This window comes from Eutrigla gurnardus (assembly GCF_963514095.1).
Source record: "Eutrigla gurnardus genome assembly, chromosome: 5".
Taxonomy (NCBI): domain Eukaryota; kingdom Metazoa; phylum Chordata; class Actinopteri; order Perciformes; family Triglidae; genus Eutrigla; species Eutrigla gurnardus.
The window spans coordinates 26266369-26288656 of NC_139919.1; the positions used below are offsets into that span (position 1 = coordinate 26266369).

Here is a 22288-nt window from a genome sequence, read left to right on the forward strand (position 1 = left end):
GGACTGTAAGTCTGTCCCCTTTTGTCCAATATTCCCAGCATGCATTGTATTTGAGTTAGCCCTCCAGAACCTCACATCTTTATGTTATATGAAATTACGTGACGGAGACTTGTGTGCCGTTTCGTGTAGCTTAGCTGAGTCATGGGTCTTAGCTTTAGCATCCATTGTTATACTCACTCCCACAAGCATTTGTCACCTTGACTGCAGGAGGGAATCTATCGTCCTTATTGTGGTCTGAATGAGACATAATAATGATAAACCGAACCAAGCTGACACGTCAGTATGACCGAAGAGCTGTTGGCTGAATGAAAAGCTTTTACTCTGTAAGTATTGAACCTGGTAAAATGACATTCTTCAAGCGTGGGAGTGCTTTGTTTGTTGTACTAACCGACTGACACACATTGTTAGAGTGAGCATTCACAACCCACTGTGGCTGATTTGAAAGGCTCCCTACTTTTACATCTTACAAACTGTGTCACAAGATTTGGCAACTTGTCAGACCCCCTTTAGGGACTTTGAAAAAGCAACCTGGCAACGATTCTAGCTAGTTTTTTGGGCATACATGAAGCACTTCCCGCTGAGGGGAGTAGCCTGCTGCTCGACGGAGCTGCTGACCTCCTGCTTGCTGTGGCTGAGGCTCAGCTGTGTCCTGTGATGTGGAAGAACGCCACATAAGTTGGCTTGCCTGGTTTTGTTTTAAACTGAAAGATATTTTTTCTTTTTTTAAACAATGTAACTGTACTTAACCAGCATGTTATCAAAATTGCCACGTTTGCTGTAGATTTCATCACAGTATTAAATAGTAGGTCCCTCTGTCAAATTGGAATCTAAACAGAAAAGTGAGACGTTGCTTTAGTCATAATTCAGTGAGTGACATTATATCAAATATTATAACTGAGGGTGCTCAGATAGCTCACCTGGTAAAGTCACCCCCACACTCACTCTCTCTCTCTCCCTGTTCCACTCTATCTCTCTCCACTCTATCAACTAAAACGAGATTTCCACTTTGAGGTAACTTCCCTGAAAATACAGAGTATATTTTCAAGAGATACTCACTGCGACTTTGTCAATGGCAGCCACATAGTTGGTAAATACCTTAAGTCCTTGGTCCAATTTTTTTAGAGAAAGGAAAAAGAAGAAAGCGAGGAGTATCCTTGCAAATAGCTTACATCCTCTCTTTAGTCAGTTTGAGGTCTTGGTCACCGGGGGGCGCTATAGTCCCTCAGGAAACTGAAAAAACACTGAAGAAATCCTTGCAAATGCATGTGTCAACAACCACTAACCCATTTTGAATGCTAGCAATCAATTAAAGGGTGTGTTTTTTATTATAAGAATATAATATGTGTTGGTGTCAGAAACAGCTCTTGCATGTAATATTCATATGCAGTTTCGGTAGGCGATGCTGTAAATGCAAAATGACGAGCGTGCAATTATCGCAAAAGACCACAAGAGGGCAGATGCGTCTAAGAAGTCCAATCAGTCAGCGAGGAAAACCGAGATGCTGTTTGTATCCACTGCACCTCTGGGCTGAAAGCAGCTTCAAACACTCCTGGGTTGCCTGTGTGTTAAGTTTCCCTGCAGGGTTTCGATGGAAGTCAGTGGTAGACCGTTTATATTTAGCCCCCTTCCCTGCAGGGCTGTGTGGTGTCTGTTCAGCACCATGGACAGCGGCGCGGCTCGGTTCAGGACCCTGGACAGCGCCTGAGTGGAGGAGGTCTACTTACTGTTCAAAGCACAAATCACACTGTTGTTGATGGAAGGATGATAAATAAGGTCACAATGATTGTTCACTTGTTGCCCTACAAACCCACAAAGTCAAAACACGTGTTTTAGAGTGTTTCTGGTGATTCATGGGAGGTGGGTTTGATAGTTTGGGATGGTACAACACAGATTACCTACTTCATTTATTTTCTTTCTTTCTTTTTGTGTCGGACAATATGGTGGTCATACCTTCCGAGGTGACGTCCCCGCAGGAAATGGCGCACAATGGCCAGATCCACGTAAAGCCTCCTCCTGCTCGCTGAGACCAGATGAGGCAGGTTGGGGCAATTTGAAGGTAGTTATGTGGGATTTCCTCAAACTGGAGGGGGAGAATGAGGATTTCGCAATCACTCGCCCACTACAACGAGGACCGCGTCACTGTATCTACGTCAGACAGGGGGGAGGGGGAGGGGTGGGGGGGATCATGGAGGCTGTAAATCATCTCAGTGAAACGTGTGCGGACGTGCAGAACCCAGCCACGGCGACATTAACGCAATTTAACGTTTATAAGTCTTCTCTGGTTCTCGTTCGGTCCGCTAGAAAACACCAGGGCCGGATGGGATGGTCGATATTCTGCCATGATTCGAGCTGAGGTCATGCTCTGCTCTGATTGGCTGGGACACGTACTCCGCAGTCGTAAATGAAAAAAAAAAAGGCCTACAAGATCAATCCACGAGCTCGTGACCGCATAGCGTTGAATTTCAATTAAGGACTAATACTCGGTGTGGGGAAATATAGTCCACTAACGTTCAATAACCATCTGTAATTTCCTCTTTCTATATATATCTATCCACCCCCGTGTTTTACATAAAGTGGTATCACCCTCCCGATCACGTTCCGTTATTGGCACACTACACACGAGAGGGTAATTGGTTTTAAACGTCTTCTTCATCATCCTGAGTCTATAGTTAGACTGTACGATTCTTAATTGGTTAATTGAGACACTTGGAAATAAAAATGCAATAAATTTCTTATATAATATTTCTTAATAAAGAATAAAAATGGCGTTGCAAAGTTGACTCCAAAATGGAGTCCTACAGAAACCATTAAAAGTAGGTCAACTAGTCGAAATATGACGCTTTTTCAGCATAATTTCGTATTAAATGTTGACAAACGGGTAATTGCACCCAAAGTCCATATCGTTGATGGTAATGTTATAATGTCAGTGTTTATTTTAAAGCCATATTACATGTTTTTTTTCCCGTATGGACATTAAATCTAACTTCTGCATCAAAAAAAATGACAAGATGTGATCGTGTGATTCTGTTCCAGTCATGTTCTTGCTGTACAAGTTGACATCTCTGGTCGATCAACAGTGGAGGGAACCAGTGATGGTTTAGCGAGGGGGGTGGAGGAGGGGGGCTACGTGATAGTCTCAGCCGCACCGTGAAGTGGGCCGTCCCTGTTGGTGGAGATCAGCGCGAGGAAGGCCCACCTAGTGATCATTTGAAAATCTATCTCCTCCTCATTCAGACGATAGTGTGACTCGACGGTGCGACCGAATCATAAGGGGACAAGTCGACAGCTATTTGTAAATAGGTAAGGACGCCTTTTCTTCCACTCCTCCATCAGCATCAGACTCTTTTTATGGATATAGAGGTCACCACCATTATTCCAAGACCATGCATGTGAGCGTCGTCATCGGAAAGCACTGTTTTTTTTTGCACCGCGCGTAAAAGCTCCGGACCGACATTCCTACAGGCCTTTATACCAAATCACCCCGCTTTTTTTCCTGTCAGATTATGATCATATTGTGTCTGCGAGGGAGATTCAGTCAAATGGTCCGACACCGTCAAATGATATGCATGTGGTAAATGAACACCAAGGATGGGGAGTTTGGAGGATTTCTGCGCGTAACGTACAACGACATGATTCTATGTTAAGTGTGCAGCGATGTCTGCTTTATTCCAGCGTTTCCTCCAACGTGTGGTCGGATTACACCCATCCAAGTTAAAACCGCGGTGCGCGTGGATGTGATAGTGGAGAGATCGTGCTTCCCTTCCCCCAGCGGCGTCGTGTAGCTTTTGCATTCTAGTATAATGTGATCTACATTCCCTTAAAAAAGGCCTATTTTCTTTTTTTCCTCTCCTCTTCCTCTCCTTTTTTTTTTTTTTTTACCCAGGCGCAGCCCTGCCACTGAGAGTAGCATTACACACGGGCAATAATTAATGAGCGCCTCCACAATTAACCATTTCATTGACATCTTTTTCGCCCTTTGAATATTTCACGAGGATGTGAAAAAAAAAGGGGGTGTGGGGGGTTGAACGTATGAGTGAACAGAGGGTCTTTACTACATCCTGATGATGGTTGGGCTGCAGCTGTCAGGAGCGTCCACTGGAGGCGCTGCTGCCTTCTTTTACTATAACTCCTATAGTAGGCCTGCAGGAACAGACAAATGATACAACCTGAAGCTGGCTGTTAATACGAGCTGTTGAATGCCATACAAAATGAGACGGTGACTGACGGCAGGTGTGGTCGTTCTTCTCCACAGTTACTCGGCCAAGATGGATGTGTTTATGAAGGGTTTGTCTAAAGCGAAAGAGGGGATGGCTGTGGCCGCGGAGAAGACCAAGGAAGGAGTCGCGGTCGCGGCTGAAAAGACTAAAGAAGGAGTCATGTTTGTAGGTAAGGTGATCAAACAAACCAAACCATCTGTCTGCAGGCGGAGGGAGTGTGACTCTCCTCCTGTACAGTATGCATGAGCAGCGTGGAGCAGCAGAGAGGCATGTCAAATGAATTGCTTAATATTTAACCTCTTTGTTGAGCGTCACGCCACACCTCCATGCAGGATTTCTACGGGAGAAATCCACAAATGACTGACATGGATTTCAGAGCACTTTATTATGTCAGCAGCAGTTGTTTAATAAATAAATCCTCCTGGCAGCGGATCAATATCTTTGCCTCACTGATGCAGGCTGATGCAGTATTTAAGTCATCAGCAAATTGACCCTTTCTATTATGTAACCGTCCAGTATTAAGGATTTTTGTGTGTGTGTGTGTTTTTTTTTGAAGAGACTGGGATGAGGAGTTATTTTGACGTGCGTGATGTGATGTGATGCGAGGCTCTCTGAATGTCCTCGTGCCCCCTCTCGCCTGACTTGCCTGGGCTACAGGCCGGAGATGGGAGCAGGGGTGGGGGTTGGGTGGGGGTGGGGCGGCAGGATGGTGGGAGCAGCACTCGCCACATGTCAGCGCATCGGACGGCAGCAGATTGTAAAACAGTCTCAGTCACCTCCTGGAGAACGAACAGACTGAAGGCCCCCCATGCTTTTCTCCCTTTACGGTGCTGATGATTCTGTAATGGACGCCATCACAGATATCTGCACAGATTAGTGCCTCTGTTGCACGAGCCAAATTTGAGCCTTATATCATTGGCCCAATCCCTTTCACCCGCTGCGGATCATTACTCAACTAAACGCACGTGACATGGAGGTGAGTGGGGAAAGGTTAGCAAGCAGCAAAGGAACAATATGTCTTTGATCGGCTTGTGTTCAAAAAATGAAGCGCTGAAAAAAACTTTCCTATTCCAGCTGGCTCGACTTATAAAGGCAATAATATGCATTTTAATGCCACAATAGCTCATGCTTACCAGTTCTGTTGTCTAAATAATTTATACCAAGCTTAATTCATTCAAATACTGAAGAAGATGAAAACCCACCATATTTTAGAGAACCTAGTTTGAGCTGTATATGGTTTTGATAGATCTAGGTTACTTTCATTAGCACTTGATCTAATATTAATTTCTTCGTTATTCAATAAATCATTTGGGCTGTAAAATGTCAGGAAGTAAAAAAAATCCTCATCACATGAGTCCTGGGTCAGCATCTTCTGCTCGTTTTGTCCAACTAACGGTCCAAAACCCAAAGAAAAGCAGAACATCGTCATGATTGAGAGGCCGGAAGTTGATCATGTTCAGCTTTTTCTGCTTGAAAAATTATTGTAATGTAGCGCACAATTAAGTGTACTGAACAGGTGAGACATCATCAGATTTTATCGCGTATCGGGCGGAGAAAAAATACATCGTGGTGGATTTCCATTAATGGGATAATCATAAATATCGTCATGAGTGACTCGAAAAAGCTGTCTAGCTTAGCCTGATTTAAAATAAAGGACACAAAATGTGATATATTTTATGCAGGGAGACTTTATGATTTATTATTATTTAAAAAAATGTTCACTAAAACACGTGTCTCATCTGTGATGCCATAAAATAATTTCTTTCTTAACAAAATGTAAAGAGATAGCAGTAGTTTTTGAAGAGTTCCAAGCATATTTTGATGAATATCGGGATAATATTGATAATCATACATTTTCATATGGTCCCCTTATTGAACATCACCCGTTTTATGATATTAAATAGGATTTCATCTATCATAATGACAAACCGCATGTCATTTGTGAAGAATTATGTCTTCCATATTGGCCAACTGAGCTTGTTAGCTTACAGTTGCTCTGTTAGAGGTGAATAGGGGGGGCAGATGACTCAGGGGACTCAGAGCTGGACCGCGGCCCCGGATCTGCCAGCCATTACATATATTTACTCAGTCAGCTGCTGAGCGTGTTGTCAGAAGGCCCAGATTTCCAGCGACACCCCTGCTGGTCGCTCCACAGTCACCAGCGACTCTTCCAGGACAGGTTGTCTGATGCGTTCGCGTTCAGACGGAATCAGATGACGGCGTAACCAAACACGTCGATCTGCAGTCGGGACACGTGCAGTCTCGTCTTCTTCTTCTCCCCCTTTTTTGCCTCCGGTGCAAAGGAAGGAGCGTCTCTGTGGCGTCTCCGTGCTCCTGCGTGCTGCTCGTCGAGCGGCGAGTTGCCCTAGAAAGCTGCGTATGATGTGCTTGAAGGCCCTCTCTTGGAGGAGGGGTGAGAGTGCTCTGATAGGCCCGTGGCCCACCTTTTGACAGCTGCTGCAGACCGCCCACCCAGCTGAGCCGACGTGCCATTTAATGTCACAACTAGCAGCTTCTTGCAGGCACGATCTGTTCCAGCCTCCTCTCTACAGGTTCACTCAAACGAGAATCTGTTACCGACGTTTAGAAACCGCAGCGACAGCCTGACATCGTGTTACAAAAATGATAACACTCTTAATAATCTGTTTATTGCTCATGTATATTATCAGTACCGAGGTGACAATATTGTAAAATCTGGAATTTTATATTCTCATATCCTCATTTAAAAGTCACACCCAAGAAGCAATTACCTTTTTTTATTGCAAATGTTAACACTTTATTTAATTTGAATTTGACTACTTAATGAGCTTTAAACACATTTTTGGAAACCGACTATGAAATCCGATATAGCTGCACTTCATTGGAGCAGATGCTCCTCCGTCTCACATGTATGTGCTGCTTTGAGGCTTGCTTTCCACGGCGATTGTTCTGCACTCCATCATCGTTTCATCTCTCCGCGCTCGGCTTTTAAAGGCCCCCGGGGACCAATAAGGCATTGCGACTGCTGCACAGTAGAGAAGATGACAATGCCTGAGTGATCAGGACCAGTGAGCGCACGTTTGATTGCCCAAATATCTTGATGGAGCTCAGTGTAGATGGATGAGATCTGCCAAAGGTTAGGGGATTGATTTGTGGTTTCAGTTTAAGTTTATTACACTCCTCGCAACCCAAGGGGGCCGCGGCCACGATTGTTCTCTGTTTCCTCTGGAGCTGTGTCAAACTGGGGATGATTGATGCTGCTTCACTTAGATGAAAAATAATGGGTCGGTCGTGACGGATCAAAATTAATGTTTGCAATGATGCTGCATTTTGAAGGAACCTTTCTGACGGATTTTGTATTCTTTCTTATTTCAGGTAGCAAGGCCAAAGACAGCGTGGGCTCAGGTGAGTTCTCTCTCTCTCTCTCCTCTTGGTCAAACCCAAACGTCATTTACTCGACGCTGCAACAAGCATCAGTTTCATTACAGTGACGAGACACTTGCTCCCAGCTGGGAAATGGCAAATGCATTATGGGAGATGATGAGGGTTTATGTGGCGTAGGGGGTCACGTGGAAGTGGTAACTTTGTACAGTAATGGATTGAGAAACAAAAGAGGCCAGACGTCATGTGCATGCTTTTAATCAGTGTGTGTGTGTGTGTGTGTGTGTGTGTGTGTGTGTGTGTGTGTGTGTGTGTGTGTGTGTGTGTGTGTGTGTGTGTGTGTGTGCAGTGGCGGAGAAGACCACCGGAGCCGTCGGGAACATCGTTGCTGCCACTGGTCTGGGGAAGAAGGACGAATTCCCTGCTGACATGAATGTATGTACGCCATAAGAGTGTAATATATATATATATGTAATATTTCTGTTCCGCAAAGTTAAGGGACTCACAAGACACATAAAACAATGGTAAAAATCAAAGCAGCAGCAGCTGATATATCCTAACTCTTAATCCTCAATAGACTGGATCCTACATTTCCCATAATGCAACCCAAGCATCTTTGGTGACATCATCAGCGTTATTTTTTCAGACTTCCTCCAGAGCCACAGAATATATTAAACCCCAGTTTTCCCAGGCTGCATAGAGCTCATCCAGTCAAGTAAATTAAAGTCCATATGTCAAATAAATAGAGAGCCCCTTTAATTCATCATGAAGTGACTACAGACGACCTCGACTGTGCACGTTAACAATACAACTCATGTATTTGCACATGTGTGTGAGAACTATTATCGGGGAAAAAGACACTTCTGTCTCGGATCCAAGCATTAATTACAGTTGGCAACTTCCTGTAAGTTGTGTGCGTTCGAGTCTGGACCGGGTCTAGTTGCCGCGGCGCCAGATTCAGACAGCGGGGATAAACTCGGCTGATCAAATTTGCATGTCCCTTCAACATCGAGTTACTGGTCCGCATCTGTTTAAACCCTCCGCTGTCAGGAACAGACGTCGGCTGTGCTTGAATCCCTCCTCCCAGATGAAACACGATCATGGATTTAGGAAACATTTGCTTCATTTACGTTTAAATACAGAATGAAAAATTCTGCTTTCCTCGACATCGGAGTGTAAACTGCTGATAGACAGCTTTTAGACTGTAAACAGCTTAAGAAATGCCATTGTGCTCGGGGTTTTTTGTTTGTACGCTTTGCTTTATTGGAGTGAGCTTCAGGGCGAGTTGTTGTTCTGCACACAGAGCTGCCGTCAATCTAGGAAATACAGCTTCGGCTCACAGCCGGTTTCACTGCTCAGGTGCATTAAACGACCCTGAGCAATCTCTCTGAGGGACTATCCGCTTCCCTCATCACACTAAAGCTTTTCCATTATTCTACCCTGACCCCCTAAAGCCAATGCCACCACTTTCTGTGTCCTCTCAGACCAGTTTGTACACACTTAGAGCGAGGACGGATTGGACTATATCTACTCATATCCGCAGTCTTTCGCTTGCACCCATTTGTGCCATTATATATTTCACTTAAATAAGCGTTTTAAGGACACAAAATGAGTCTTTCTTTTATGAACATAATTTCCCATGTTCCATTCTGATTAGGTCTTTATGGTGAATTTTCCACCGTGCGACACTTGAGGCCAATGCTAATCGTGTTGGTGGGCTTAAAGCAATAACACCAGCTTGATTCACTACAGGATTATGGTCTGTTCTTCTCTGACCTAATTGACTTGATTAGTGTCGGGTTTAAAAATAAGTGTGTGCTGACCCACTAGCTTTGTTTTTAAGGGCTCGTAGTAAGAAGGAGCGGCGATGATGGAGCGCTGTCTGCTCCAGGAGGCTCTCAGCGTCAGGAAATCAATATTATCTCACTTTGCATATTAAAAAATAAGGTGGTATTCTGTGGTTTTCTCATAATCAATGAAACCCATAAAATTACCAAAGGAATTAATTGTACCTACCGTTGCATCTTAAAGCTAGTAATGCATTTTAGAAACATTTTTGTTGTATTTGTTGACATTTTCATTACATCTGGACAACAATCAATAAATCAAACACTGACGAAAAAAGGAAAAAAAGCGGAATCTGTGGCTTTCACATGACGGCAATTAGCCCGTCCAATCATGTCATCCGATGTTCGTTGTTTGCGTTTATTATGGCGCTTTAGGGGGAGTGGCTTTGGAGGCGGAGTTTGTGTCATAAACTACATTCACTAGAAAAGAGAGAACACTGGACTGTGTTTCCCGATTGGTTGTTATTTAAAATCTTCTATTCAAGCTTTAAGAAATGTGTCACAAACAATTTGTCAGGAATATTTATTCATGCAAGTGTCTGAGAGAGCCTTTAGGGATAGAAGTAAATATTTCTTCAACCATGTTTGCTTTTTCGAAGATCGTCTTGTATTTATGTTTTTGGAAAATCGGACGCTGAGCACCATGTTTTTTCAAAGATCGTCTTGTATTTATCTTGGAAAATCGGACGTTGAGCTCTGTGACCCGAACGTAACGATGATGCACGACAGTATGGTAGTAACTTCTGTTACTGTGGATCATTCCTGTCCTCATGGTGTCCGTCTCCTTGTCTCTGCAGCCTGAGGAGTACGGGCAGGAGGCCATGGAGGGCCAGGGGGAGGCGATGCTGGAGCCAGAAGGGGAGACATATGATGAGACCCAGCAGGTAACCGGCCTCCACCACACAAACATAGATGTCTCTACAATAAAGCTTCTCACGAGTCTGCGTTCAAAACGATCCAGGAGTTTTATTACAAATAGCTCTTTGTAGTGACAATGTCGATGGAGGCTCATCGACGTTTGCTCCGTACGGTGACACATTTTGAAAAGCACTCCACCCTCCTTCACTTCTGCTCCACACAAACACTACAGCTCATTCACGCTGAGGTAATGCTTCTCCTCTCTGGAAACGGACACAGAGGGCTCAACATGCCAATTGCCTCATAGCGAGTACAGTAGATATAGCACCACCTACCTACACGCAGCGTTGGTGTGTGTGTGTGTGTGTGTGTGTGTGTGTGTGTGTGTGTGTGTGTGTGTGTGTGTGTGTGTGTGTGTGTGTGTGTGTTTGTGTGTGTGCACGTGTGTGTGTGTGTGTGTGTGTGTGTGTGTGTGTGTGTGTGTGTGTGTGTGTGTGTGTGCGTGTGTGTGTGTGTGTGTGTGTGTGTGTGTGTGTGTGCGTGTGTGTGTGTGTGTGTGTGTGTGTGTGTGTGTTTGTGTGTGTGTGTGTGTGCACGTGTGTGTGTGTGTGTGTGTGTGTTTGTGTGTGTGTGTGTGTGTGTGTGTGCACGTGTGTGTGTGTGTGTGTGTGTGTGTGTGTGTGTGTGCGTGTGTGTGTGTGTGTGTGTGTGTGTGTGTGTGTGTTTGTGTGTGTGTGTGTGTGTGTGCAGGAAGGATGTGAGTCTGACACAGATGGTTATTTTTGGAATTTGGCTGTCAGGGGCGAGACAAACTGTGCAGAAACCTAATGCTTTGAAACCAGATTTCAAATAGAGTAAATAAAAATATCACACAGTGCACTAAATGTTGAGATGATCATTTTATATATATATATATATATATCATGGTTTATCGTTCTTGGATAGAATACTTTTAACATACGTAGAGAAATATTTAAAAATGTATTATTTAGTATTATTTTTTATTGAGAACCAGCTTCAGTTTGGAGCAAGATTACATTTTACATCAGGATCTCTAATAACATTCAATGTATTCAGATTATTTAGTTGGATTATCTTTTCATTTCCACTTGCGCTCCCTTACACTGGATTAGTACGTCCATCACTAACGGGGAGTAAATCACAGATATTCCCTGAGATGCAAATTCAAAGGGAATTTCTCCGAGGCAGTAGCTTGTGTCATCCATGTCCTCCTCCATCTCCCTCCTCCGCATCGCGTTCCCCTCCCCCACCCCTTGCCTACACCAGCAGTGTGTGAGCTCCGTCTGAATGGGTGTGGTGATGACGCTCTCCGCCTCGGTGCATTGTGGGTAATGTCAGGGTCTCCCTGCATTGCTGTGAATATGAAGCCTGGAGTGCTGCAGCGAGTGAACTCAAACCCTCTTAGGGAGGATTTGGACATTAAAAATAAAATCCAGCTCGTCCGGTGTCACGCTTGGTTTGCGTGAACGCATCAGATAGTAAGACGATTGCACATTCCTGGAGGCTGTGTGTTTTATTTTTAATGATGTGTGTGTGTGGAGGAGGCATGTGCAGGGTTACAAGGATGCTGGGAATGTGCTCACGACGCGTCCTTGAAGCTGCTGCTGCGGGCTTGTGCTGCCCTCTGCAGGCTGGAGAGGTGCACCAGCAGGGGAGCTTACAGCTGTGATAGTGACATCATCCCCTTCAGCGGACCGCGATCATGTGTTACCATAAGCTCTTTGTCATGTATATTCTTCTTAAATCGCTTTAAGTCCCAATTTCAAGCGATTAAGTCTTAATCAAAAGTCGTACTGTTGAATTTAACCCGGAGCTTTTTCTGTGCAACGGATGTGACCTGCTTGTCTCTTTAAAATGGGTTCTTCTTTCCTCAGGAGGGCCAGGACTACGAGCCAGAGGCGTAAAAAGCACCAAGTCCACGCCACCAACCAACCAGCAGCACAATAATATTTCTAACGATAAAAAGGACAAATGCTGAAACGATTACAATTATACCCCCTGTTGCAAAAAAAACACACAAAAAAACACACCAAAAGAAAACGACGAAGCATTCCCACAGAAAAATGTTCTTCCTTCAAGACAAATCTTTTATTATTATATATTGTAAATGTCATGTTATTAATGTAATGTGTTGGGTGTAGCTATTTATTGAGACGTAGGATTTGTCCTCTCTGTCTCATTTCCTTGACTCCCTCCCAACGAAATGAGACCAGAGCCGGGGCTCGTGACTTTGTACCTGTGTGTATCTGTATTTAGAAAACGTGCAATAGATGTTTGTCATCTTCCAATGAGACATTGGGAGTGGAAAAAATAAATATGTCCGGTTGCAAGCAGATATGAAAAACAATAATATCCTCCTAAGTGTCGACAATGCCTGTTTGTGGGTTCTTTATTTTCTCTTTTTCTTCTTTTTTTTTTTGCATTTCTTTGGAGATTCCTTTGAACTTTTTTGAAGTAAGAGTTTTTTACATTGTATCTTTATAGTTGCTTGTGAAATCATTCCAGTAAATCTGTAACCTCTGAAAGTGACAGAGTATACATGTCTGTGTGTGCGTGTGTTTGTGTTTACTGAAGATTTTAACGAGTTAAAGTCAATATATTATGTCTTGAAATCATAATGGTTGTCACATCAATATGTGCTTTAAATTGCAGGACTTGTCAATATAAAGGTTTATGTGTTAAGCCAGACATACATTCCTCTGTAAATAAAAAGTAAAAAAAATGAAACCAGTCACTGGTGTTGCTTGATGATGATTAAACGCTCTTTTTTCTGGCTTTGATCACTCATTAGATGTTTAACCTCTTGTAAGCAATTCTGTTTATCCTGCCAGTTGGTCTAAATCAGGGTCTATTATCCATCGTCCCAACATGTTTCCCCTTTTTTTTTTTTTTTTTTTGCTCGCTCTTGTCTGGTGGTTTGATTACAGGATGTGTGAAATCTGCTGAGCTGGGGCTCTGGCCCTTGGCAGGACGTCGCCATAGTTGGGATGCCAGTGCGATGGAGGCCCTCTGGGCAGCGTTTTGTTCTGGTTAATCCGACCGGAACGCGCCGGCTCGGTGGCGTCGGGCCCAAACGGAGGGGTATAAACCAGCCTCTCCTGCTGCTGTGGGCTCAGGCCGATGTGTGGACGCCGAGGGGACAAAGACGGAAAGCCATGGCCTCGTTCAAGAAGTCCTTCGACAGCCTGAAAGGCACGAGCCACTCGGCCGCGAAGGGAGTCACAGACACTGCAGGTAGAACTACAGCCGGGGGATAACACTCGGACCCAGCGAGGTCTGGTGGTTCATCTTCAGATTCCAATACATGTTTAATTTACCAGAGTTAAAAAGCCATAGTTGCTCCCCCTCTAATGTCTGACTGTGTTCATGTGTTTTCCAGTGCAGGCAGCTCAAGACGCTGTGCAGCAGGTGGCAGACTCCTCCAAAGAAACGGCCACCGCAGGTACAGTGCACACTCCTACTCTGTCTTTGGAAGCTTTATGATGTGAGGTCTGGTATATCACTCCGAGCAGACGGGAGTTAGATTACATGACGGGCTGACGGTGAAAAGACTTTGCTCCCAAATAAAATGCTTGGTCGATTAAAGATTAGCCAATGTGGCTTATTTAACACCACTATAGAAATACACATTATACAATGGTTACAAAGGATTTGATATACACATAAATATATTCTTAACAGACATAAGTTTCCATGCGAGTTGCCAACAAAAGCTTGATTCTGATCAAACTCTACACGACTTTCTCCAGACAAAATACTGACGGTTTGTCCTGAATATTTCTCCCCTCTCTCCTGCTTTCACTGTGACTCTTTGAAGCTGCTCAAGAAGCTGGCAGACAGACTCAGACAGCCATAGGAAAAGCTGCGGACAAGGCCACGGACACCATCAAGGAGTTTGGACAGAAACTGGAGACCAAATGATCCCTTAAAAAAAAAAAAAAAAAAAATGACATTTCTAGCTGAAACACTGGAGCCAACTTGTCTCATCATCCATTTTAGACAAGTATGTTGGCATCAGAAAACCTGAAATGATACATAAACTCCTTGCAGCTAACATTCCATAGGAAATCTTTATGAATCGTCTTTTTATTTCTTATTCTCCTCTCACCTTTTCCCCCTTTGTGTTCCTTGCTTTATTATGATTTTCATTATATGTGACTATTTTGGGAAATAAAAACAGCAACTATTTGTCAGGTTTTTGAAATGTGATACCCTGCCACATACAGTCCAGATAACACCGTTCGCTGAGAAGACTGGCCTTTGGCAGGCTGATGGCTACTGATGAGAATATGATCAGGGCCGTCTACCTTGGCCCTCGGCAGACACACCTCCCTTGCATTACGCTACGTGGTTGCTAGGCAACAGCAGTCTGTGGCAGCCAGGGATTGGTGGACGCCTTTGAATTGATGCTGAGGCTGCTTCTGTGGGTACACGGTGTTCTGGGCATGCTGCAGCTCACTGTTAACAATAAAACAAACCCTCCCCCCCCAAAAAAAGTGGAAGATTCGTAAAAAATGACAGAAATGCAAATATTCTTCACAATCAATCGATGCTCCGGGAGAAAAATATGTGTCGCAGAGCCGAGAGTGTGGAGGGAGGCAGGGACGCGTATGAAAGACGTGGTGGTTTACAAGTGTGTGTTTGTGTGGGAGGTGCAGCTCTTCTTCCCCCAGGCTCCTTCAGCCGAGATCCCCCACTGTCTTTCATGTGCTCTCTCACCGTTACAGCAGTTATACTCGTATGTACTAATATTTCATAAAAAAACAGACAAGAGGTTGCATTTTGCTCTTCTGGTCCTCTAATAAGGCTGTGATGAGTTGCAAACACAAAACATAATTGGTAGGAAGTGTCTTTTTTTTAACGTTTTCAGTCTTTTTTTACACTGTGAGTGGACACACTAATGTGGCCTTCAGTCACACAAATTGCTGTCAATCCTAAAAGTAATTATCCATTATTAAGAGAAATCTTAAGAAGCCCTCACACTGATTATCTGTAGTAATGTAAATGCTTTTATCTCCATTTTTTTTTTTTTTTTTTGCCTTATCTGAAAAAAAAACACATTTAAAAAAATTCCTCTCACTAATTCACAGGTGCATCCCTCTGCACACAGTTTGCCATTGTGTTGCTATGAGGACCTGGAGTTAATTACTATGATTTAGCGATGATGAGAGAGCAGAACAGAGATTTTGCCATTACATTACCACTCACTGCCAGAACCTGACCGTGGTTTCCAGGGAAACTGGAATATGTGAAGCTTTTCAATAGACACAGCCACAGCTTAAAGAGAGAGGATTGCCTGAGATAGATTCTTCTGGAGACAAAAACCTGTAGCCACTGCAATCGCTATCAATCAACAGGGGAGGTATACGGACAGATGTGCGTCTCCATCGACGGGGGGATTTTTTTTTTTTTTTTGCTGCGACGTTTGACCCAAATGTGAGCGAGAGTTATGGAGAGACTTCAGTCTGACTTGGACTGCTGAGGTACGTCTTACTCATGATTTCCTCACAATTTGTTTCATCCGGTTTATTTTCATAGTTCACATTTTGACTCTGGATTCCTGTGCATGGATTTTGCTTTTAATGAAGCAGAACTTGAATATGAACTACGGGGATAGATTTCCAGGGTAGAAATGACACATAATCAACAGTAAAATGTACAAAATCTGTCATTTAATCATGTGTTTGATAGTAAATATCCCAGATAACAGTATCCTGTAATACAAAATAAGCATGATTAATATTAGTAATGATGTAACTTGCAAGGAATATGTTTTATTATTTCATTTTCATGCTCCAGGCTTGGTGTTATAGTTACCAGGGGTGCAGATCCGATGTCAGGATTGGGGGGGAAACAACTTCGTAAAGGCTCGCCATATCATTCAAGAAGTACTGCACAGGGAATCATTTATTGTGCTTACCTTTCTTGTTTATTTGTTCTAAACAGCCAACAGCGCGTATCACTGCTTACGTAAAATATTAAGGGTCTCGGACATGTAATGTCTACTCATGTTCTCTTCTTATCTCCCTCCAACCCTCCGTTTCAATCATTTATTTTTAGATGCAAATCTAAAAGTCTGAAAATACATTTGTTCAATTTTTAATAATTTAGGGTATTTTTTTATTGGGAGGGGACAATTCATGTTTTTCAGATAATTTGGGGGGACATGTCCCCTCCGCCCCCCTCGGGATCTGCACCCATGATAGTTACTGATTCCGGTTTGCTCTAACGGCGTGTCCGTGCTGTGTTGTGCCCCTGCAGGTGCTTCCACCACTTTTAATGCGGAGACAGAATGGGAAGTCTGAAGGACGATGCGATGAAAGGTCTCAGAGAGGACCACAAGCCTTGTGAGAAGACGGATGATGAGGAGCGTCCAGGCGGCTCGGATGGCAGCGCCGAGCCCGACGGACCTCAGATAAACACGAGTCCGGAGTCAACAGCTCCTCAGCCAGAAGATCCCAGCGAGAGAGACGAGAACGTAGAACCCAACGATGAAGAGCTTTCAGTGGAGGGTCGAGGGACAGACTCTGTGCAGACCGGTGACGTCCCTCTGACACAAGATGATAAGACGACAACCTCTAATAAGTCCCTGAGCGAGGGAGATGAGGGAACAGCGAAGGATGAAACATGTGGTGTGGAAGAAAACATATTGGCCCCTGTCCCAGCAACCCCCGGCCCCTTGGACCCACGTTCCCCGGCTCCTTCTGGCCAGCAACACATGCGCACACAGGTCAGCCTGGAGGTGGTCCAGTGTTGCTCCGTGGCCACCAGCCCCATGACGCCTCCTCAGGACGGCCATTCCTTCTTCTTCCCGAGCTCTTTTGGGAAATCCGGAGCCGCCGCCGCTGCCTCCACTAAAGACGCAGAGCTCCAGGTGGGTCGGCTGGTGGAGTTCTGCTCCGTGGCCACCTCCCCCATGACCCCGAAGACCCCGTCCACCACAGCTTTCCCAGAGCTCACCGGGAGAGAGGCGGCGCAGAAGCAGGAGGGAGTGAAGAAAGGTGAGGCAGAGAGGGAGCGTGGCCAACAAGAGAGTTTCCCCGGGACAGAAAGTCTAGGAGAGGCTGAGTCACTGATAAGTGGAGCTTTGACATCAAAGGAGCCGAGTGAGGACTTCGGCTCTGCCGGCTGCACCGCCACGGGGTCAAAGGTCTCACCAGAAACTCCGGAGGATAGTCATCAGCAATGTAAGCAACAGAGGATGGGGAGTATGGATCAAGACATTACTATCCTGGTGACCCACTACGGCAACGGTGAGGAGGAAGAGGAGGCCGACTCGTCTTTGTATCCCATTGAGAGTGAGATGGTCAAAATGGATGAATGTGAGGAGCTAAGCGAGATCGACGGGGAAGATGAAAAGGAAAATATCCCTCATGTTCAGGAAACATCAAACACAACCCCGCCACGAAACAACACGCAAGAATCTGTTTGCGCCAAGACAAAAACGGACGTAAAGGTTGAGGTGAATGAAAGCAAAGGAGACGTGGCGAAGCCTCCCGTTCCTGAATCTCCAGCTCCCTTCGGCTGCCACAACATCCGCACGCAGGTGAGCCTGGAGGTGGTGCAGTGTCAGTCTGCTGCCACCAGCCCCATGACCCCTCCCGAAGGAGACCACGCCTTCTGCTTCCCCAGCACTTTGGGGAGATGTGGCGGCGTCGACGCCGAGCTGCAGGTGGGTCAGCAGGTGGAGTTCCGCTCTGTCGCCACGGCGCCCATGACCCCGAGGACCCCCACGGTCACGACCTTTCCTGAGATTGTGAAGGATGCGAGCGTAGAGGAGAAGATAGAAGAGGAGGATGAGGAGGAGGAGACTGAGGAGAAAAAGGTGGAAGCAGCTGAAGAGGAGGAGGCGGTTAATTGCAAGGAGATAGGGGAGGAGCCAGTGCAGGAGGTGAGCTGGGATGAAAAGGGGATGACGTGGGAGGTGTACGGGGCGGTGGTGGAGGTGGCCGTGTTGGGCTCGGCCATCCAGAAACACCTGGAGAAGCAGGTGAAGAAGCAGAAGCAGCCCTCCTTGCCTCCCCCTCCTCCGCTCAACCCCTCAGCCGTGCCCCTCTCCCCAGAGTCCATCCAGGGAGGGGGTTCTGGTCCGGGGAGGAAGAGCCGCCCGGGGAAAAGAGGAGAGCGGGACGGGGAGGTGAGCCGGCGCAGGAGAAACCCCTTCCGTCTGCTGATGGAGAACATGCAGCAGCCACACTGTTGCTCCGGAGCTCACACCGCCGAGTGACACGACGAATTACAACAGCTGGTTGGATGAAGAGAAGGAATGGTGTAAAAAATAATAAATCACATGATGCATGTGTCTGTGATGTGCTGACTTACTTCAGAGTGTCTGGGAAGTGTGAGAAGCAAAGCGCCTCCACAAATGAGACAGAAAAAGCACAAAGGCTTCTATGATGGAGTATTGAGAATCAGCCATACAGGACGGGGGAACGATGAGGGTGACGTCTCTTTTTTTTCACTCAGACCAAACAGTTCAGTCTAAGTTCAAGCTTTTGATGATCCCCCCCCCCCTGAAACCTGGGACGAAGAGGAGCATGGGCAGACCTTCTGGTTGCCGAGAGACTAGATGGTCGACGACGGTGACAGTTTTTTTGTGATTTGTGAACTTGTGACCCGGAGGTCGTTTTTGTTTTTGAATGGAAGTTAAAATTGGTCTAAATGTTGCCTTGATGTGTGTGAGAGAGAGAGAAAGCGAGTGATGTGTCGCTACTATTAGTGCAGGCTTTTGTTTGTCTTATATTCTGCTTTAAGATTTGGCACAATGACTTGTTTGTATCGTGAAACGCATAAAATATGTACAAACGACAAGCACAATCAACGCCTGACACGAGGCTCCTCCTAGCCATTATTTATTGACTTGACTTACTGTGTTTTAATGCCATTGGTGATTCAGTTTGTAAATTATGTGGTGAAACTTATTCCAAGTGTGTTTTAGTTCCGAGGTCGTTGGTCGGTGTCAGTGGTGTTAAATTCATAGAAGTGGGATCAAATCCACAGTTGGAGAAATTGATTTGTTTTTATTCATATCTCATTGTGATACATTCATTTCGATGTCAGTAAACAGTGAAATAATCGTTTCAATCTGCTGCTTGTAGGAAGCCACGAAGCCAAACTGCATGAGGTTTTTATTTCAGCGACGAGTTTCTCAACCCAAAGCAAACTGATAAATTAAACGTTAGAAATAAGGAATTCATCCATGCATTGATGACATGCAATATTTCCCTCTTTTTTTTTTTTTTTACTTTCTTTCTTGTAGCATCAGCTGCAACGGAAAATTAACAAATGTGTGTTTGACATATATATATAACGTATAATACAGTTTATTTCCAAGCAAACCAGTTTTTAAAACGTCACTTAATATATTAACAAAAATAAAGTGATTCACATGTGCAAGAAACTATCGTTTTGCTTTCATTTTGCTTCTGTCCATTTGATTTCTTTCATCATCCCGGGTTTAAGTGAAGAAAGTTTCAAAGGAAGAGTTTGACAATTGGAGAAATGTGCTTATTGCGAGAGAAGGTTTATACTCATGTCTTTGCACTAAATCTGAAGCTGGCGGGCAGTTAGCTTAGCTGGACTGGAAACGCGGAGAAACAGCCAGTTTCTGTGCTTTTGAGGTGCAGTCAGGCTGTTTTTTGAAACTTTGGACGGAGCCGGACTCGCTGTTTTTCCTGTTTCCAATCTAAACGTGAAGCTAACTGTCTCCTGGATATGATTCCTATTCATTCAACTGTTCCCATAGGTTCATTAAATCGTTTTCACAGAGTCGTATCTCTCATTTTGGTTTCCCCTTAAATTGAATGTTTCGACACGAAGCAACATATTGGTCACAACAGAAGGTCTTCGTCCAACTCCGTCAATGCGTTTGACTGGATATTGGCTGACTGATTACAGAGAACCTACACATAATGTCCATCTGAGGCTTGTTGTCAACTCCCTCCGTTGTTCCCATCACAGGTCTGTGGTGCTGAACGCGGGGTTATCATAACCAGCCGGAGGACCGTTGGGGGCCTTCTTCCTGCCCCGCTGGGCCAGCGCTGCACCCAGAGGCTCGATGTACTCCGGGGGCCCGCTGTCGTCCTCGTCCTCCTCCTCTTCCTCCTGGATCATCATCTAAGGAGGAGCACGCATGTTTTGAAAAGACCGTATTCTACAAAGTAAGTAAGTGAAGAGATGGAGTTTCAAGTGTTAAACTCACCATGGAAGGTTTCTCCTGCTCAGGAATGATCATATCATCGCTGTAGTCCAGGGAGTTGAGGCTGTGGGGGGAGAAGACCAATCAAATCAGTTTGATTGGAAGAAAAGGTCACATGCCAACGTTGGGAAGCAAGTCCTTTCGTCACGACACGCTGTGGCAAAATGTGCACCTGGAAACGCTCCCAGTTTATCAAGCATCGTCACGGCGACAGAGCGGAGAGCGAGGTCGTGTGTCACCCCCAATCGGCAGATGGCGGAGAGACTTTTTTTTTTTTTTTTTCATTACCTGACTTTGTCCACGTCCGAGCTGTCCTCTTCCATGTCCAGCGTCATCGTCGTGTCGATGTCGATGTGGAGGTTGAGGACGGGATTGGCCCTGTGGGCGAGTAACGGCATGCATAGGTTATATATAACATACATGTTAACGTTTAAATCATTCATTCATCCCGTTGGCTCTGCGTTGGTCCTCACCCCTCCATGGTGTACTTGTTGGTTCCCGGCACCACGTGACCACTTTTCTGGTTTTCTGAGGTCACCATGGCTGCAGAGTTCATGGCTTTAGCCGCCTTCAGCTTCCTCCTGTAGCTGTGGGGTGAAGCACAGACGCAGCAGCTTTTCACAGGTGTGTTCAGATCAATGAGAAACCTTGGCTAATAGTGTGGCTAATAGTTAATCGTCCCGTCCCTAACTTGATTCCAAATCTCTTTTCCTACTTTCTGCGGGTGCACAGCAGCGATGTGGTGAGGATGGACAGCACGATGATGAGGCCCGCCACCATCCCCATCAGGCTGAACTTCAGGGCGTCGGTCTCCGGTTCAATCACGGGGGTCGTCCCCTGGAGCACAAGTAGGGAAATCTCTTTAATACGTTCTTGTCTGCGGACCTGTGAGCTTTCAGTTACACGTCGTTATATTTATTTTATTTTATTTATTTGTTTATTTAACAGGGATAGTGCATATTTATGGACATCAGTATAAATACACAATGTAAATACACTAGAAAGCACAATGGCTACTTTTCCAGTTCTAGTTCTGACACATTCATTTGTAAATTGTACTAAAATGTAAAAAAAAAAGACACGCACTTTAATGGAACAAACATTAAACCTGCGAGTTTACTCACATATTGCTATTCTGCAATAAATGCCTCTGTCAGTACGTCTTGATTATTATTTTAGTAATATATATTAGGAATATAATTTAGAGTTATTTCTGGGGCTTTAAACCAAAAATCCATCACCTTGCTTACACCTTTGGCTACAATGATAATACTATAATAATCTAATGTGTTCTCAGACATAATAATATATGACTTTGCAACATAACTTAAATCATTTTTTAACTTCCAATGAGGCTCAATATGTTGTAGTTTTGATTAATATTTTTTTTTTTTTTTTAATTTAGAAACAGAGCTCCTCAGAAGTGGTTTACAGCAAACATTAAAAGTGATTTTCTATTGACTTGCATCAGAGATTTGGATATATGGACGTTTTGTGCGTAAATTATAAACCATCAAAGTAAAAAAACGTGCTGCATTTAACAGGAATAGCACTGGTGTGTTTCCTGCTATGATCTCTCTGTGACAGAAAGGAGACCCTTTCTGAAAAACTCTAAAAATGCTCATACTCACAATGTCGGCGAGGCCGAGCTCTATAAATACAAGAGAGTGTTTAGGATCAGAGATCATCGCTTCCACTTCGTGGGAGGTAAGAGCAGTCCCGTTGGAGTAGACGAAATATGCCACTATGATAGTGTTGGCTGAAACCCTAAGAGAAGGAACACAACT

General features: G+C 44.7%; 4 protein-coding genes across 4 annotated transcripts in view; 3 read left to right on the forward strand and 1 right to left on the reverse strand.

Annotated features, from left to right (window-relative positions):
* Positions 1-3133: 3133 nt before the first annotated feature.
* On the forward strand, positions 3134-12318 carry sncb (synuclein, beta). The gene is made up of 6 exons (XM_084009661.1): positions 3134-3300; positions 4253-4386; positions 7572-7601; positions 7927-8012; positions 10222-10308; positions 12178-12318. Exons 2-6 carry the CDS (start codon positions 4266-4268, stop codon positions 12205-12207), a joined length of 354 nt encoding a protein of 117 aa, XP_083865787.1. The 5' UTR covers positions 3134-3300; positions 4253-4265; the 3' UTR covers positions 12208-12318.
* Positions 12319-13404: 1086 nt separating this feature from the next.
* Positions 13405-14332, forward strand: adirf (adipogenesis regulatory factor). Its single transcript, XM_084009663.1, has 3 exons — positions 13405-13537; positions 13683-13745; positions 14121-14332. The coding sequence occupies exons 1-3, from the start codon at positions 13459-13461 to the stop codon at positions 14222-14224; spliced, it is 246 nt and encodes an 81-aa protein (XP_083865789.1). The 5' UTR covers positions 13405-13458; the 3' UTR covers positions 14225-14332.
* Positions 14333-15468: 1136 nt separating this feature from the next.
* On the forward strand, positions 15469-20232 carry gprin1 (G protein regulated inducer of neurite outgrowth 1). The gene is made up of 2 exons (XM_084009639.1): positions 15469-15786; positions 16565-20232. The coding sequence occupies exon 2, from the start codon at positions 16596-16598 to the stop codon at positions 18528-18530; it is 1935 nt and encodes a 644-aa protein (XP_083865765.1). The 5' UTR covers positions 15469-15786; positions 16565-16595; the 3' UTR covers positions 18531-20232.
* Positions 20233-20247: 15 nt separating this feature from the next.
* The window catches only part of cdhr2 (cadherin related family member 2), a gene marked incomplete at its 5' end in the record, with an annotated part of 14010 nt that continues 11969 nt past the window's right edge, over positions 20248-22288 (reverse strand). The window contains 6 exons of the mRNA XM_084009925.1: positions 20248-20419; positions 20505-20565; positions 20790-20879; positions 20975-21088; positions 21217-21338; positions 22133-22268. Of these exons, the coding sequence (XP_083866051.1) occupies positions 20258-20419; positions 20505-20565; positions 20790-20879; positions 20975-21088; positions 21217-21338; positions 22133-22268 (685 nt within the window). The 3' untranslated portion in view covers positions 20248-20257. The remainder of the gene's footprint in view (positions 20420-20504; positions 20566-20789; positions 20880-20974; positions 21089-21216; positions 21339-22132; positions 22269-22288) is intronic.

What these genes read in the sequence shown, in the direction of transcription:
- sncb (XM_084009661.1), top strand. Translation starts at nt 4,266, where the DNA reads ATGGATGTGTTTATGAAGGGTTTGTCTAAAGCGAAAGAGGGGATGGCT. An exon ending in CAAAGACAGCGTGGGCTCAG is followed by an intron (nt 7,602 to 7,926) that starts GTGAGTTCTCTC and finishes GTGTGTGTGCAG; the next exon opens with TGGCGGAGAAGACCACCGGA. An exon ending in CATATGATGAGACCCAGCAG is followed by an intron (nt 10,309 to 12,177) that starts GTAACCGGCCTC and finishes TTCTTTCCTCAG; the next exon opens with GAGGGCCAGGACTACGAGCC.
- adirf (XM_084009663.1), top strand. Translation starts at nt 13,459, where the DNA reads ATGGCCTCGTTCAAGAAGTCCTTCGACAGCCTGAAAGGCACGAGCCAC. An exon ending in GGGAGTCACAGACACTGCAG is followed by an intron (nt 13,538 to 13,682) that starts GTAGAACTACAG and finishes TGTGTTTTCCAG; the next exon opens with TGCAGGCAGCTCAAGACGCT. An exon ending in CAAAGAAACGGCCACCGCAG is followed by an intron (nt 13,746 to 14,120) that starts GTACAGTGCACA and finishes GACTCTTTGAAG; the next exon opens with CTGCTCAAGAAGCTGGCAGA.
- gprin1 (XM_084009639.1), top strand. Translation starts at nt 16,596, where the DNA reads ATGGGAAGTCTGAAGGACGATGCGATGAAAGGTCTCAGAGAGGACCAC.